Source organism: Hippocampus bargibanti, linkage group LG22 (genome assembly GCF_051943395.1).
Source record: "Hippocampus bargibanti isolate YZ-2025 linkage group LG22, ASM5194339v1, whole genome shotgun sequence".
NCBI lineage: Eukaryota > Metazoa > Chordata > Actinopteri > Syngnathiformes > Syngnathidae > Hippocampus > Hippocampus bargibanti.
Genome location: NC_142755.1, coordinates 4,821,065 through 4,840,075, shown reverse-complemented (window position 1 = coordinate 4,840,075; position 19,011 = coordinate 4,821,065). Strand labels below are relative to the sequence as shown.

General features: G+C 41.7%; 1 protein-coding gene across 1 annotated transcript; it reads right to left on the bottom strand.

The window, feature by feature from the left end:
• Nucleotides 1-7,625: 7,625 nt before the first annotated feature.
• On the bottom strand, nt 7,626-16,250 carry tmem168a (transmembrane protein 168a). Its single transcript, XM_088989005.1, is given in 6 exon segments — nt 7,626-11,149; nt 12,551-12,828; nt 14,763-14,905; nt 14,973-15,248; nt 15,330-16,129; nt 16,132-16,250. Coding segments are annotated over 6 exon segments (2,079 nt in total). The 5' UTR covers nt 16,163-16,250; the 3' UTR covers nt 7,626-10,598.
• Nucleotides 16,251-19,011: the final 2,761 nt, after the last annotated feature.

The window sequence follows — 19,011 nt, the reverse complement described above, 5'->3', positions numbered from 1 at the left end:
AAATAATATATTTTTAAACTATTTTTTAAATGTAGTTAATTTTCTATTTTATTCTTGAAGAAACTTAGATTAAATTATGATTTAATAATTTTTTAAAACTATTATTAAAAAATATATGGCTGCAGCTACTCACTCACCTCCTCCTCGAGAGTTTTGAAAGAAATTTGTATTATATATATATATGTATATAATTTTTACAAATACAGTAAAGTCTCGTTATATCGATATTCAAGGGAGTCCGAAAAAATATCGATATAACCGGGACTATCGATATATCCGACCCTGTTTGCATGTAATTTTCTCCGTGCGTGCATAGAAATAGTATCGATATAACCGGGACTATCGATATATCCGATATCGATATAACGAGACTTTACTGTAATAACTTTTAAAATAATAATTAAATCTGAATTTCTTGAAGTATAGCTTCTCATATAGATAATACCGAGGCAACATGGCCTCTTTGCTCGCCCCCGTAACACATCCATCATTCATGTATTCATTTCCACCAATTTGCGAAATTTGTATTTTTTCGCTCGCACAGTACTTATAAATAAACAATGTTGTTTTGCTAGCAGTAAATGACATGCAAGGTACACGGTGTCTCTGGGGTTGCCCCGGAAACCGCCGCAAAGTCACCAGCCACCCAAACCAAGACGTGAATGGAAAAAAAAGTCCGAACGCCAAATGATAGAGATACGATTCTGGTCGTTTGGTAATACTCAGTGGAGAAAAGTTCTCGCGGTACTTCAAGATGACAATTTGTGGTGTACAGGATGACTTGTACACCTTTTTTTGGTACATAATAATAGCTATTACACTTCACCAGGTCATTAAGCAATCCGCCACCCCTGTGACAGAAAGTACAGCGTTATGTTCACTGTGCGACCAATCGCACGCCAAAGCGGAATACAAGCTAGCCCAGCCCCCATTTGGTACACACCACGCAAATGCAAAGCGCACCCCCGCGTGCTAAAACCCCCCTCCCCTCGCTCGCTATCTCTCTCTCTTTCTCTCTCCACATCACGCTGCCGTTTCTGCTTTGCCGCGGAGGTTGTTGCCAAGGCTCGGAATGAGCCATTTGATTGGTCGAGCGGGTTCATCGGCGTGAGAAGCGGCCGGCGGGATTGGCTGATCCCATAAAGGGAAGCTCCTCAAAATGCTTTCGCCGCAAACGTGCCACCGATGCGATTTAATTAGCCCGGGTTTCAAATTGGCACAGCTACGTTCCTCCCAGAGTGTCTCGATCACTCTTTTTGGGGGTAAATTAACAACAAAAGTGAGTGCGTGACATGAAAAATTATATTGTGGGTCATCATCATGCACTTCCTAAGCGGTGTGTACACTTGACCAAAACAAACAAGGCAAAAAAAAAAGACATAAAAAAAAAAACATGTCCTCCACGGCTGTCAAGGTGAGCTAGCTCGCTTGTTAGCACGGGCGCAAGCCGGCGGCGGCGTGCGAATACCGAGCGGTGAATTAAACAAGGTCACTCGGCGAAGGCTGTGCACGCACACGCATGCCGGTGGTCACTTTGTAAACAAGGAAAAGAAGCGCACCGGAGTATAAGGCGCACCCCTAATGAATGGTGTATTTTCAAAATGTTCCATATATAAGGTGCAACAGATTATAAGGTGCACCTTCAATGAATGAAAAGTTTTCTAAATATACTATTTCCATATATAAGGTGCACCGGAGGACAAGGCGCACCCCCATTGAATGGTGTATTTTCAAACTTTTTTCCATATTTAAGGCACACTGGACTATAAGGCGTACCATCAATGAATGAAAAGGTTTTCAAATATACTTTTTCCATTTTTAAGGTGCACCCCCATTGAATGGTGTATTTTCAAAATTTTCCATATATAAGGTGCACCAGAGTATAAGGCGCACCACCAATGAATGGTGTATTTTAAACTTTTTCCATATTTAAGGCACACTGGACTAATAAGGTGCACCTTCAATGAATGAAAAGGTTTTCCAAATATACTTTTACCATATATAAGGTGCACCGTAGTATAAGGTGCACCCTCAATAAATGGTGTATTCTCAAACTTTCCATGTAGAAGGCGCACCGGACTATAAGGTGCACCATCAATGATTTAAAGGCTTTCCAAATATACTTTTTCCATATATAAGGTGCACCGGAGTAGAAGGCGCACCCCCATTGAATGGTGCATTTGTGAACTTTTTCCGTATATAAGGTGCATCGGAGTATAAGGCTCACCTTCTTCAATGAATGAAAACCGTTTTCCAAATATACCTTTTCCATATATGAGGCGGTGGCTGCTGACAGTAGTTGCGAGACCTGTTGTGGCTCAATATTACTTAATATATAAGGCACACCTGCATATAAGGCGCACGGTTATTTTTGGTAGAAAATGAAGGCTTTTCGGTGTGCCTTATACACCTAGTTTGTTTTTTTTAAATGGCACTAGAAAAATAAAGAAAATACAACACTACTCATCTCCTCAGTACGGCACTAATATTTGATCTATTTTAGAAAGGGAAAGCAATGCTCACATGTCATTTAAGGGCACCAAGGAAGAGTCATTTCATAATCATTTCATTTTTTTGTGAGCAAACACAAAGAGGAGAGATTCAAAGTCAGACTCACAAATCTGCTTCACTTTTTTTTTTTTAATTTGGCGGGCCATGTCGCCATGACAACGCAAGCTGAGAAGCTCCGCGTGAGATTTATATTAACCAAAGCCCGGATTCGCTTATCTTTTATGACTTCTATCGAGCACTACTCGGCCTTTTAAAAAATGGATCTATTAATTTGAAATGCTTTTTTTTTTATACAGATCTGCACTTTTTCCGAAGGCTTGAAGCGATAATATTAACATGGCGCCCATGAAGGGGCTTTCTGTGAAAATGATATGAAATGAAAATGATTCTAAATATTTCAAACAATAGGACTTCAAGGTTTCCTGTTGATCACGGCAGATTAAACGTAAACGTTTGTTATGAGGTTATGTATGAAAAAAAACCAAAACAAAATGGACGGGAGCTACGGTTGAATATATTAGCTAAACTGAAATATGGAACAAAATGGCTGCTTGGATAAAATTACGCAAGTGGCAAATTTGTATGTTTTTTTTTTTTGTCATCGCAAATAACGCGAAATAGTTTTTCGGAATTGGAATACGGACGTTGAAGCTATGAATCAGCCAACTTCCACTCGCCGCTTTTTCCTCCACAGTGAATTTCATGATGGCTTTGTCTCCTCGTAAGGTTGCCGCGGTTGCCAGTAAGCTCGGTAATAAATTCTCGTCTGTCACAACAATAAACGCCGGTTCTCACCGGAGAGATAAAAAAAAATAATAAAATAAAAGAACACAGCCGATTGTCTCACTCAGGTCGGGGATTGCGCTCGGTTTCAGAATGCTTCGAGTCATCACATCTCCTGTCTGGTTGTGTTGTCAAATGTGACAGGTGAGTAATTCATAGCTAGATGCTAACAAGCAGCTAGCGGGGCTTTGGAATGTGCATAACATTAAACGATATAAGTTTTTTTTATGAGCAGACAGTTATGAGCAGAGAAATACAATTTAAACTTATACAATACAATAAAAGAATACTAATTGAAATATATTCTTTATCCTGTGTAGAAGGACTAATATTAGTGGCGTACTGAAGAGCCGAGAAGAGTTGCGACATCTCAATGGACGCTCTATGGGTCAATTTTCCAATCACACGCCTATTTTTACTCATTCACTGCCATTCACGAATTGATCGTCAATTTGTTTGGGGTTTTTTTTTATGCTTGGGTGCCGATAAAGCGCTGGCCATGGCCTCTGGCAATGTTTCTTCAGTATTTCCCCCTTTTCCATGTTAACGTTTTGACTTCAGCTGTTTTTAAAGCGCTATATAAACCAATATGTATGTATTGCATTGTATTTTGGACATTAGCCCTCATTTCAAGCTCAGATAACTCCAGACACATACAACTTAGGAATTAACTCTATTTTTTCCCTGATGAAAGAAGAGCGTCTAAGGTTTCTTACACTGAATTGAATGTTTATGTCGTTCTAAAACTCAATATTCAGTGGGTCCTGGAATTTGAGTGATAATGACAAAAACCCTGGCATTGGAGTAGACACATTTTTGCATTACTGGCAGTGAATGAGTTAACAACAAAAAAAAAAAAAAATGGCGCTAACCTGAGACCGAATTGGCACAGTTACAATGGTATTGGCAGCCATTTTAGCATAACATACACACTGCTGTATTCGTTGACGGTCGATTCCATGTGACAGATAATCGGGCCCACATGCGAAATGAAACATGTCCAAGCAGCTTGTATCTGCATGGAGAGAAATAAAGCCAGCGGATCGTTTCACAGCTCATTAGGTAGCGATGATACACGCGCAAAACTCACCAGAGCCTTTCAAGACTAACGAACTGCAGTCCGTGTCAACTACAACGAAACGCATTCAAATGTTGCATAATGATGACATTGTGACTTTTTTTTTTTTTTGGTCAAATGACAAGAAAATAGATGAAATTTGTGAGGATAAAGTCTGTAAGAACCTTTGCTGACCCCGGCTTAGATAGCTGTTGTTGCTATGGTAACTGTGCAGCGCTAACCTGGAAGACGCAACAGCTTCGAATGTGCTAAAATGACGATGAATGACATTTTAACGAGGAACAACGGTATGGAGTCGCATAGGAAGTATTCTAATATATAGTACCGTATTTTCCGGTGTATAAGGCACCCCCAATGAATGGTGTATTTCCAAACATTTTACATATATAAAGCGCACTGGACTATAAGGCGCACCTTCAATGAATGAAAATGTTTCTAAATATACTTTTTCCACATATAAGGTGCACCAGAGTATAAGGTGCACCTTCAATTAATGGAAAGTTTTGCAAATATACTTTTTTCCATATATAAGGCGCACCCCCAATGAATGGTGTATTTTCAAACTTTTTCCATATATAAGGCGCACCGGAGTATAAGGCGCACCTTCAATGAATGAAAAAAGGTACTAGTTGTATTGTAGCTAAATATTACCTCACATATAAGGCGCACATGCATATAAGGTGCAGGGTCATTTTTTAAAAAGAAAATCAAGGTTTCTAGGTGTGCCTTATACACTAGAAAATACTGTAATTAAATAGCAGTTTTGGACGTTTTTTTTTAATTATTTGTCGCTAGAAAACAAAAATAAATACAATACTTCTCAGCTCCTCAGTACGGCACTAATATTTATATCTATTTTAGAAAGGGAAAGAGATGCTCAGATGTCATTTAAGGGCATCAGGAAGAATTGTTTCATCTTTTGAAGAAAATCAACACTTTTGGGTGCGCCTTATACACCGGAAAATAAGATATTTAATAATTTAATGATTAAAAAAATACACCTAACCCATTGAAATTGATGGAAATTGACCCAATAAATAAATAAATACATGGACAAAAAGGGTGAAAATTAAGAATATTTGAAATTATTATCGAGATCTATCCAAAAAAGGAAAAATAAAACAAAAAAAAAACTGAGTATTTCAACTAATAGAGAAATCAATGTGTGTTCATCTAATAAATGCACACATCTTGCAAAAAAAAAAAAAAAAATTGAGTTTGGCTGACAGCCTCCAGCAGACCCATATTGGATGCTATTGATCGCCTGCTAAAACACGGAGGGAGGGGTGTACGGGCGATGAGATGTGATCGCAGCCAGCAGAGTTTTTGCTCTGTGCGCGCCACTTAACCTTGAATCGCTCGTCACAAAAACGCCCTTGGGAAGGGAGGCTTGGGGGGGTCGGGGGATTCTTTCACGGATGGGATTTGAGCAGTTTTGGGAAGGGCGTTTGGGGTAAAAAAAAAAATAGGCAAAAGGTCACGAGGCAAAAAAAAAAAATGATGATGAAGTCATCCAGATGAGATTTTGTGTGGCTGAGAGCTGGTGATGCGCCCGCGCCTGCAGCCGAAACCCCCCCTCTCCACTCCCAACACCCCCACAAGCATCAGCACTTAATCACTTGTGCGGATATACACGGAATGTTAATCAATAGTCAGGGCTTGGGAATTTATGGAGCCTCTTAAAACATGTACTTGAGAGGAGAATTAATGAACAAATGCAACGGACTATTGATATGGGCCAAAACAAATACAAAATGGCCGGGCTAGCTACTTTTTGTACTCGAGTACTGTTGTACACTGAAAATAAAAAGATTGGGCGGGGGGGTGGGGGGGGGCAGTCGTTGGCAAAAGTGCTGAGTCGGATGATTCCTCGAGGGCTGCCATCCACTAATGCACTGATGCAACAAATAGGCGATGTACTATCCCCCCCCCCCCAAACGACGACTAATGGACATCTGCAGGGATGCATTATTTTTTAACGCAAAATGTCAGGTGAGCCGGCGGGACTCATCAGAATGTCAATTTTGGTGAGAATACCAAAAATTAAAATATCACCGGGCTCATATGAGACTGACAACAACCTCTTATGCAACAATAATAGTTTTTCAGATATACTGCATTGTACATTCAGCTCATCTTTTGTCTCTTCAGTACAGTAGTAATATTGGCCAATCTTGGCAGAGGATAAAGAATACATCAAAGTGGGTATTCTTCTATTCACTCCATCACCATTGTTATTTTTCTGATAACCTTTTTCGCAGTAATAGCAGTTTTCCAGATATATTGCATTGTAGATTCAGCTCATCTTTTGTCTCTTCAGTACAGTAGTAATATTGGGAAATCTTGGCGAGGATAAAGAATATGATCAAGTGAGCATTGTTATATTCACTCCATCACCGTTATTTTTTACTGACAAACAACCTCTGACGCAGTAATATTCGTTTTCCAGATATACAGCAATGTAGTTTCAGCTCATATTTTGTCTCTTCGGTACAGTAGCCATCTTGGCAGAGGTTAAAGAATGCATCAAAGTGAGTATTGTCATATTCACTCTATCACCGTTGTTATTCTTACTGACAAATAACCTCTGATGCAGCGATAATAGTTTTTCAGATATACTGCATTGTATATTCATCTCATCTTTTGTCTCGTCAGCGCAGTAGTCATATTGGCAAATCTTGGCGAGGATAAAGAATATGATCAAGTGAGCATTGTTATACTCACTACATCACCGTTATTTTTAAGCCTTGTGTACAGTAGATAGCGTTTCCGATTGCACGTTAGCATGAAGCTACAGAGAAGCTAACTCATTATTTTCATTTCATTTGCACGTATGATTGGTTTTGAAATTTCCGAAAGCTGCATGCCAGACGACCGTATGTTTGCAAAGAAGGATGGAGAGTGAGGTGACGGCGAATCGAGAAAGACTGTTAGCGATCGGCGAAGGGGAACGCTAAACACTTCGCCTGCAGCTGTATCGAAAGGGAAATGCGATCATTTGGGCGCAGTGGGAGGTTATTAAGTAGTTTTTTAAGAACGGAATGGGCTGTTTTGACACGAGGGGGGCTTATGGGGGGGGTGTACGTGCCCAAAACAGGCAAATTAATTACAGTCCAGCAATAGTGGGGGGGCCTGTGTCTGCGACTGCAGGGGGTTTTAATTAACTTAATCGGGATTTGATTCATCCTCTGTCGATTGGAAAATAAATTGTAATAAAAAAGACGATATACAATCAAAACGTGGGTTTTCAGAATCAGATTCAGAATCATCTTTATTGGCCAAGTCCGTAGAACACACAAGAAAGAACGCAGCACTAGTATCATCATAGAAAAAAGACAAATAAATATGGAGGACAATAATAAAGGCTAATCGAATTGGTGCCTCTCAGGAACAACTGTGAGAAAATGTCCAAAGTATCAAACAGGATGCTGTTCCGCAGGGTGTGTGCAATATTGCAAAGAGGCACTAGACAGTAAGATTTAGGTTATTTAGAGACGTAATGGCGACAGGGGGAATAAATAAGCTGTCTGCTGGATTTGGTGCGCATGGATCGGAGTCGCTGGAAAAGGTGGTGAGCAGGATGCAGAGGGTCCAGTAGGATTTTTCCTTGTGTTGATTCTTGCAGTGTGTAAGTCCTTGAGAGTGGCGATGCCAGTGATTTTTTTTTCCCGCCGTCCTAAAATGTCCGTTGAAGTCCGTATTTTGTCCATTTTTGTGGCGGCCCCGAACCGAATCGTGATGGAAGAACAAGGGATTGATTCGATGGCTGTCGTGTAAAAATGTGAACCGTATTCCATTCCAAAAAACTGTTCAAATTTGCTCAAAAACCCAAACATTCCCCATTATAATCAATGTCATCAATATCTACTTTTATTTTGTATTATTTTTAGTGTGACTGAACAATACGAATGGTGCATTCAGGTACATTCAGTTAGTTCGAGAACTGATTTTCGGTTGTTAACCAAAAGCGACATTTTTGGTCGAACACCGAATCGGTCACGAACTGAGACGTTTGAAAACCGATGTTTGACTGTCGCGCCGCAAACAAAAACTACCGCAATATGAGAAATATCAACTCTCTGTTAGTTTACGTCTTTTCAACATAAATCAACGACGTTGCATAAGGCGAGATACACAAAGGCGTCGTGAGATGAAATAATATTCGTCGTAAATCGGCGAAGAAACTGCGATACTTTAAATAATCACAACGGATTTATTTTAAATTCCACCAAATGACCTCAAAGCAGCGGCAAAGCCGACCGCCATATTTGGCTTCCTGCGCCAGATGCAAATACACAACAGGAATCGCTAATTAGCAACTGTCGCTAATTAGCAAGCGCTCGCATGCCGCAGAGCGCAACGTCTTGTTAGTTTTTCCCCATTTACACTTTTAACGCCCGCTCTCGCCTCATCCAAAGTGTATTTACAAGATCTTTGATTAGCGACGACTCGTCTATTTACAGCGACCACCTGCGAAAGCGCCATTTTCTTTCGCATCCTCTCCCCTTTGTGATTTAAGGTAATAGCTTCGACATTTCATTGTCGAGCCCCCCGGGATCAACGTCGACTTCAAAACGCAGGGACAAGATAGTAATCGCTTCCTTCTGGCGAGAGAAGCCACAGAAATAAAAAAGTGAATTCAGCGTTTATTTTTATGTCCATTATGAGGACATTTGGCTTGGTGTGAGAACGTGATGGCCGACAAAAAAAAAAAAAAGCTATCACGCTAAGCTCACTACAGGTTCATTCACAGGCATCAAAAAGCAATTATCAGCACGCAAGCGGGTCTCTTCCTTTTGGCGGCTTCGTACGCCGTATGCGATTTTAATGAATGGACTGGCGGTAATGGCGGCAAATTACTGGAGCAAAACTCACAAGGGAAAATGGCGTTAAAAGGGATAAAATTGCTATGCACCCCCCCGCCTAGGCTTCAGACAAATGTTAGATGTCAGATTTTCGTAAAAAAATTAATTTATAATATATTATACAGTGATACGTCAGTTTACGAACTTAATTGGTTGCCAGAAAGTATGTGTAAGTTGAAAAGTTTGTCTGCCAAACATTTATTTGCCATAAGAAACCATTAAAAATGAGAATAATCCGTTCCCAGGTCCCCATGAAACATAATTTTCTACTATAAAAGCCTTAAAATTACACAAAATATACCCTATTTTATGATTAATAAATGTGCTATTGTATTGTAATTAAAGAAATAAACTGTACTATATAATAAAGTCGTTTTATTTACCTTTGTGATGGTCATTGATGCTGTTGCCTATTGATGATATCCGAGTGAAGTTGGCCTGCTTTCTCGGCGATAATACCCTCACTCACAATGTCCCCTGCTAGCTACTTTTCATTAATCAAATGAATAGAAATTTTTCAACCTCTTCTATTGCCTTAGACCGTTGCTCAGTCAACACAGAAACACCCATAGCCACAAGTAGCAATGGTCGATTTAGCATACTGGTACTGGGACGCTAAGTCACACAAACGCTCACGTCGTTCGTGTTTTTTCGTGTCTCTTTCTCTTGCTTGACTGTAATTTTCTTTTGTGTCCTCTTTAATACTAGCCTGTGGTGGGGTCTTTTTCAGTCCCATAACAGCAAAAGTACTCCACTTGATAACAAACCACCTCTGCACTCACAGAAAGCCCACATGGAGTACCAAATTTCGGGACTGCTAAGTGATGACATCACATTTTGCGCATTATAGGCCACGCCCATTGCCGGAAATTCCCAATGAGACGTATAACGCTGGGTTATCATCGAACCAAACTGTATTTCTATCCCAATAGTAGCCCAAAAGAGGCAAACGTATGGCACTGTCAGTAAAATAATGAGGAAAAGAATATTAATCAGGAATATTTGAATTATGTTAATCATGTTACATGAATACAAACAAAAAAAAACACAGAAATCCCATTTTTTGTTCAACATTTTGTCGGACAATCACCCGAAACACATTTGGCTTAAAAAGAATCCACATTGGGGCCCAGCCCAACGTTTTGGGTTATTCATTTGACCCAAAAGTGCTGAAGATATAAAGTTATGATTTTTTTCAGAATTATTCAAGGCCACACAACAAAAAAAAACACAAAACAAGTCACCCCCTTTTTTTGGGAGCCCAATTTGGGTTATTTTTGACCCAACATTTTTTTTTTTGAGGGTGTTGTGACTGCATAATGCCCGCAACGCAAGAAACGTACTCAAACAGTTCAAGCATCCTACGAACGCACCAATTTAAGGCCCTGCCCTGTGTCCAAAATGGCGGGCGGGAACCACGCCATTTTGCACCTCCTGAAGCATCGCAGGCACACGCCGCAAAACCAAAAAAGATTAAGCCCACAGCACCAGTTGGACAGGTGCACCATGGGATACGTCGCCTTTGGAAAATGGGTCTTCCAATGCTTGGCTACGTCGCTGCCCGTGGGAAGGTGCAACGTGTAATCGCTCCAGCGTTTAGAAACGCCGTAGACGGCCGCCGCGCCGCGCCCCTTCTCGCACCATTGCGTGTCGCCGTTGGGGTTGCAGTTGAACTCCACCCATTCGGAAGTGAAATCCCCAAGGACGGGTGCCTCGCCCGCTTCCGGGTCGGGCCCGGCGGTGGACGCTTCGGACGTTTGCACCGCTACGTAGACCCCGTCTACTTTACGTACCTCTTTGATCCATGGGAGGGAGTTTTCGGTGTCCAGCACCAGGATGAGACGTGAGCAGTGGTCTGCGTTTTTATCCTTCCACAACTCCAAAAGTTGGGCGAGATGAAAAGTTTCTCCGCCTGTGACGACAAAAAGTGCGATGTGAATCACGTCAGGTGCGATATAATAGTCAAAAATGAAGTCATGAGCTCAATCCAAAGAAAACTATTCATCTTCTTTACTTACTTCCCAACGTTGTTCTATCTATTTGCTATCAATTTGCTATCTATGTGCTATCTATTAGCTATCTGGCTTGATAGCTAGCTATTTAGCTGGCTATTCAGTAGTTACATGGCTATCTAGCTAGTTAGCTAACTGTTGTTCTAGCTGGCTATCCATTGACTATCTGTTAGCTAGCTAGCGTTCTATCTATTTGAGTTACTTCCGGGTTGAGTGAACGCTGGCGCATGTGGCTGCCGCTGCTCACCCGCAGAAAATCCGATCCTGTGACTGTAAAGTGACCTTGAGAGTTTTGAAAGGCGCTTAGAAATTAAATGTATTATTATTATTATTATTATCATGCTACTTTGTCTTGAACGTGACTCTCCAGAGAGGATAAAGAATATACAAAGAATATCCTCATGAATATTACTTCCAGGGTTTAAGTACCGTGACGGTGAATTTACATTAGCATGTCAATGACGTTTTCCTATACAGATTAGCAGTAGGCTACTTTGGGTGCATTGACATAAAAATGTAATTTTTCCATTTACAAAATATTTCTTTAACTCATTCAATGCCAGACAAAAAAATGTTTCCACTAAAGGGCCAGGTTGCATTCACATTAGCATGTCAATGACGTTTTCCTATTAGGTTAGCATTAAGCTAGTTCGGGTGCATTTCCGATTAAAAAAATTAATTTTTCTTTTTACAAAATACTTTTTTAACTCATTCACTGCCAGATGAAAAATGTGTACACTCCAGTGCCAGACGTAAGACAATTTCCTATATAGGTTAGCATTACGCTAATTTGGGTGCATTGACATAAAAATTTAATTATTCTATTGACAAATTTTAACTTTAACTCCTTCACTTGCAGACGATGTGCAAAAATGTGTCCACTGCAGTGCCAGGGTTTTTGTCATTTTCACTCAAAATCCAGGATCCATTATTGAGTTTTATGACTACATAAACATTCAATGCAGCATCAGAAACGTTAAAAAAAAGAGTTAAGTCCTAAATTATGTGTCTGGAGTTATATGAGCTTGAAATGGGGGCAAATGTACAAAATACAATACATTGGTTTATATAGCGCTTTAACAACAGCTGAAACAGGAACAAAGCGCTAACATAGAAAAAAGAAATGTCCCCTTGTGGAAGGAAAAAAAAACATTGCCAGAGAGTCCAGCGCTTTATTGGCACCCAAGCATGAAAAAACGAAAAGTTAAATCCTAAATTATATGTGTCTGGAGTTATCTGAGCTTGAAATGAGGGCGGCTGTACAAAACACAATACAAATCCAAATTGAAAATACGACTTACCAGCTAGCGCCCAAGCTCCGCTATCTTTGCGCGTGTGCCCACTGTAGAAAATCAAATAGGTGTCATGGCGCGGCCCATCCGCCGTCCGCAACTCCAGGAAGTTGCGCAATTTGGCGTGCAACGTCTCCAGGCTGACGTTGCTGGCCGAATAGTCGCATCCGAACGTTTGGATCATGTGATGCGAGAAGAGCCGTTGCACGTTGTTCAGCATGCCGGTGGAGCGCAGGTTGAGCTGCTGGGCCTGCTCGGGGGGCAGAAGGGCGGGTTGGCCATCGGCGCTGAACCGCCGGATGGGGAAAAGGGGGGAGTTGATAACTTAAAAAAACTTTTTTTGTTTCTCCTCCAGTCGATGCGTATGTGGAACTGCAGCGGCTTGGAATTGAAGCGGATTTACGTGCAACGGGAGATGCGAGTCTAAGACTTATATAGGTATGTTTAAGGCTTGTATGGAAACCGGTTTTGGTTTGGACTGAAAAATAAATATTTAATAAAATATATTCTCGATACAACTGGAGAAAATACTACATATGTGACTACAAATATGGTCGTATGTACCGGTGTTTGTAACTTGAATGTCCGTAAGTAGGGGAGTGTCTGTACACCGAGCCAAACTATCCCTTCAGTACATCCCATTATAAACAGGCCCCAAAATAATTATCACATGATGTCAAAGGGGGTGAGCAATCTGTGCTAAGAAAATGTCAAGGGGTCCAGTAATGTTCTCTGCGGGACGCCAAAATAGACATAGGATGGCGGCTGTCATCAACGTAGCGAACAAGATGACTACAAACTACACATGATGTTCCCTCAAAGGAGAGTTTGCGCAGTACGTAATAATACATGACATACATGCAGCGGTAAGGTCGAGTGCGTATGTGGAACTGCCGCGGCTTGGAATTGAAGCGGATTTACCGTGTGTGGGACAGGAGATGTGAGACAATCTCTTTTCGTCAATGGATGCTACAGCTTTGCGTTTGCTTTCAACATTTAGTTTGGAGCAAATGTGCACATTTCACCATGACGTCCCAGATCCACTGGTGAAAACGACACTTACATCCTTTCCTCTTTCCTCTAGAACTGCTTCATACAAATAAGAGGTTGCAGACTGCGTCTTTGATTTGTCATATTATTGTGTTATTTTGACGTTAAAATGGCGCCGCGAGAGTGGCTGCCTTTACAGCAGCTCCTGTATTTTGTTTTTCTACTTCTTCCTTTCCTTTCATAACTTTGCTGCTGTCAAATGTAAATTTCTCCACTGCGAGACTAAGGCTAATCCAATCTCCTCGCTCTCATTCATCCTCCTGACCCCTTTTTGTACCATTTGTGGATGCTTAGAAATTAAATGTTTATTATTATTATTATTATAAAAGTCAAAGATTGGGTACGTTTGGGGTAGGAGAACCCCATAAAGCTAGGATACAACTAGCTAGCTAGCGTTTAGAGATGACGGAAACAGGATGCCCATTTCAAGGTAAGATCAGAGCATTGTCATCAAATGGTGAGTAGTTTTACTTTATTTGAATGTTACTGTGCCGATGACCATTTTGTATTTGAGTTAGTGGTGTTACACTTCCAGCTCACCCGCTCATTATTATTATGATTATTATTATTATTATGATTTTTTATTATTATTATTGTAAACCCATCCCTTCTATCACTTGTCCCTCACTCGCTTCCCAGCCTCTCCCGCCGCACCCTCCCGTGTTTATTTTTTGTTTTTCCGCCTCCCCCCCGTTGTTGTAATCTCCCCGTGGGGCTCTTGTCATTGTGGCAACACGATCCGCAGCCATCAAACTGCCTATTACACACCACTGCATTCTCATCATGCCGCGGTCGTCCCCCACCGCGGGCAGCGTGCAGCCTTGAATACAGAAGACGCAGGCGGCGGCAGGACCCGAGTGCAACGCGGAAAGGTAGACGCGGCACATTAGTGAGCAACAACTGGCTTCTTTGGTCACGTTGGGCGCGATGCCACGCTCGAGGCCAAAAAGGGGATCGTCAAAATGAAATGGGCTATTAAAAAAAAAAGATGGCAGGCCATCGGAGAGCAAACTCAGGGAGGCGGTGGCTAATGGCTAACCGCTACATCAGAATGATACCGCTGGGGGGCCGAACATTAGCGGTTTTGCTTTTGCGTTAAGTGAAAAAGGAGTTGAGATGATAGTTGACTTTATCAAAATGCTTCAGTGCGCGCAAACACAAAAATGACTACCTGAAGTACGTCGTGGGGACGACCAAAGCGTAGCCAACGCAGGTTCCCCCGAGACAGCCGCCCAGTTCGTGGAACAGCCCATGGGCCAATGACTCCGAAGGGAGCACGATCAGTAGCGCGCCAAGGAACAGACCGTTAGCAGGCTGCAAGAGAAAAAAGGGAAATTATTATTGGTGCTAAAAGTTGCTAATTTGCTCCCAAGTCTCCTACCTGCCAGGAAACCGCTCCCAGTGTGACCGTGGACAACAAGCTGAAGAACACCAGCCGTTCAGAAATGAGGCAAAAATGTCGAATGCCCCTGGAGGCCATGACTTGCTCCAAGCTGCGGCTGTCGGAGCGCTGAGCCCGCCAAGCTCTCTGGCATTCGCTCAACTTGCTGTGGAAGCCCCAAACCGTGATGAGAAGGATCACGTGGCAGATGGACCAGAAGAGGCCGAAGAAGCAGAAACCTGGGATCACCAAGTACCACATTTCCAAGTGGCTGAGCTGTGTGAGAAACAAACTATTATTCAACGGCCTAAAGCCTATTTTTCTCGAAATAGGCATTCCTGCACCGTGTAGTTGTACCTTAAAACCAGCCAGGACGATGAAGGTCAGTTCCAGCAGGCTCAACGGCAGAAGAGAAAGTCGCCTCCACATGTTCCCCAAAGTCAACACGGGCATCCAGCGCTCAGTGGCGCCCAGGCTGCTAAAATACACGTCCAAGACGGGCTCGCATAGCAATCGACCCAAATAGCACCCTAAGGCGAACGGGTTGGCGGCGATATCCAATGATTGGAAAAACACCAGCGAGGTGATCAGGACGAAGGTGACCAGATTGGGCAAAGCTAACAGCGATTTCATTCTCAAGTCTACGATGAGAGCGCCCAGAGCCACCACCAGGCCCCCGATGGCAAGTGACTTGTTGAGAAGCATTGTGGTGCTGGCGATGGCAAAACCGAGCAGCTCCAGGAACTCGGTGGACTTCAACAAGACTGGTTCGTAGCGGGTAGAGCGGCATATTCGCTCAGTGGCGGCCCATACAACCTTTATGGCTACGCTAGCCAAGAGGAGATAGTTAGCAACCACTTCCTTGACGTTAGAATCCAAAGAGGGACTGTTGAGGAAGCACAGGAGACCCAGCAGGAAGCCAAACCACAGATGGAACAGGCTTAGGCTAGCTTGCTCCATGCCAAAGTAGTAGTGGAGTATGCTTGCGATGCCCAGGACGAAAAGACCAAGGATGAAGATGACCAGGATCATGGGCTCGTTTGTCACCTCCCAGCGCAAGTACATACCCACGCACACAGCCACCAGGAGGTTGAGGCTTGACAGGTAACCGAGGCAATGCACCGATGTGATCATGTTCATCTCCTTGGGACCCTCGGGGTCAGTGCCTCTTCTTCTTCATCTCTCGCCATAGCTGACTAAAGCGCTATTCAAACGCAACTGATGGTTTGAAGCTCCAACCAATCTTCTGTGCCATATAATTAGCTAAGATGTCAACCCCTGAGAACATATTGAAACCACCAGTTACATAAATATACATACACACGCATTATTTAGATAGATAGCTATATAGAAAGATAGCTAAATATTATTTTTGGAACCTTATGCACATTTTAACTGAACTTAATATTTACCACACAACCATATAGCAGCGTTACCCATTGTGAAAGAACATAAGTATGGAAAGAGGAGGATATTTAGCTCGCCAGAGTGCTACTGGCGTTTTTTATGACGATGTTGCATTCCTGTGTAGTAGCCGAATGCTAACATTAGCATAAGCGGTGATTTGCTCACAATGCTTAGCCACTCAATGCCTTTTTATAGATACGGAGGGGAGTAGACGTGTCATAAAACACGTCTTTTTAAGTTATAAAACACGTTATAAAGCAGCTTCAAGTAATAGAAGTATTTTTGGTCACAAATATTTATCATGAAGACGAAACTTACATGTTGCCCGAAAATTTGTGAAAACTGCTCTACTTCCGCATTCGAAAGTACATTATTCCGCGAGGGTCAAAAATGAAAAAACTTCGCTTTCCGTTGTTAGCAAAGGCTAACGATGGATAGCCATAAGTTAATGAATATTAAAACAGTGACACACTTTGTTTTCATCCAACACATTATTGCCTTTTAATATAAACGGGGGCAGAAGATGTGTCATAAAACATGCCTTGACACGTTATAAAACCGCTTTAAGAGAAGTTTGTTTTTAATCGAATACTCTACCTGTATTTATCGTGAAGACGAAACTTACATGTTGCTATGGAACTCATGAAAGCTGCTCTACTTCCGTATTCGAAAGTAAAGCATTCCGCGAGGGTCAAACTTCACAAGATTCTCTTTTCGTGGGATCACGATTAATAACCACGAATAACTATTATTATAAAAATATTAATAGATATAGTTAATTTACATGCGCCTTTCAAAGCACCTAAGGACACTTTACAATCAAAAAGAATATATTATACAAATTGTTTGCCTGCAACACATTAATCTCTCGCCAACAGATCATGTGTTACATAAATATCTGTATCCATAATAAAAATATTTTAATTTGCACCGTTTCTTTAAACCCATTGATAATTTGGGCTGATTTAATTACAAATTATAATACCAGTGACGGCGCCGTCATTGGTGTTAAATATGCAAAATGCTATCCAACCCATGGCAATAAACGCTTGAGCTCAGGTCATCATAACATAAACCTTAGCATCTTCATTTACGCAACACAAAATGGCAAACAACACAGAGAAAGCACTTCTGCTCCCCCCCAAAAAAAGAAAGTAAGAAAAAAAATCTAATTAGGGCCTCCTGTTCCCCGTAATTCATCATCCGTTCATATCTGGTTGAGTAACAAGATTGCTAACACAATGAAAGAGTCATCACATTTATCCAATTAGACCCTTAATGTGACATCCCTGAATAATTAACCCGTGTGGTGATGAAATCATTTTGTAGTGTGTGTGGAGAGGACAGGCGTACCCCTTTCCAAAGGGACAGGAGTCATCTCAGCACTTTATCAGAGCTTGTAAAAATGTTGCTTTTCCCGCTGAAGGTGAAATTGCTGAAGCATCTCAGTGGGAGAGATTGGAGAGATTTGAGAAGAGGATACACGAGGAGCGAAAACGGAGACGGATCCACCTGAATTATGCAAAAGGTACCTTTATGTCAGATGTACTTCCACCGTACCATGTTAGGATGCACCAGATTCCAAATAGCCCCCATTTTGAGGATGCTTTCAAGCGTCATTGTACAAAATCAGGATTTACTGTATTGCGAACAATGCCTGGTCATTTAGCAAATCGACAAAATGGCTGACGTGATTCAGCTCAACTCAACACACCAGCAAGACGTCAAGCCATTAAGCGTTTGTCACGGCCACGTCGAGTTTGGTACGGGGAAAACGAGATCGAACTAATTAGACATGAAACAGTCATTTGTAGGGAAAGAGAGAAAAAAAACAGACAACATGGCCGCCCTCAGCCTAGCTTGGAGAGGCCTGTCCAATCATCGCAGTCATCTTTTTAGCTATTTATTAGCTATCCATTCACTGGCTAGCTGGCTGTTAGCTGTCTAGCTGGCTGGCTGTTGGCTATCTATTAGCTATTCATTAGCTATCCATTAGCTAGCTGGCTAGCTATTAGCTGGCTGGCTGTAATCTGGCTATACTGTTGACTATCTGGCTATCTATTACCTATTTATTAGCGATCCATTATCTAGCTAGCTTTTTATCTATTTGAGTTACTTCGGGGTTGAGTGAACGCTGGCGCGTGTGGCTGCCGCTGCTCACCCACAGAAAAACTTTATCCTGTGACTGGAAATGACCGTAAGAGTTTTCAAAGGCGCTCATAAATGAAATGTATTATTTATTATTATTATTATTATTATTATTATTATTATTATTATTATTATTATTATTATATTCAGAGGCGGCATTCTGGGAGGTTATGACAAGGTGAAAAGATTGCTGTTGATTTGAATGAGGCCCAAAAAAATACAAAATAAACCACAATATTGATTGATTGCGCAATCGGTGTTGTTGTTTTTTTATCATTAGATGAGCTTCGCGTGACCTTGAATTTATGAACCAGACTGACTCCAACTTTAGTTGTGCTGACAGGAGGAAAAATCCCCTCTAAACAATAATTTTTTTGCCCCCCCCCTCCCTGTCCCCGCCCATGAAACGGCGTACAGCCCTTGAAAGGCAACGACGCACCGCCACCTAATGAACCTTTCATCTTGTGATCAAGTGCGCCCATGA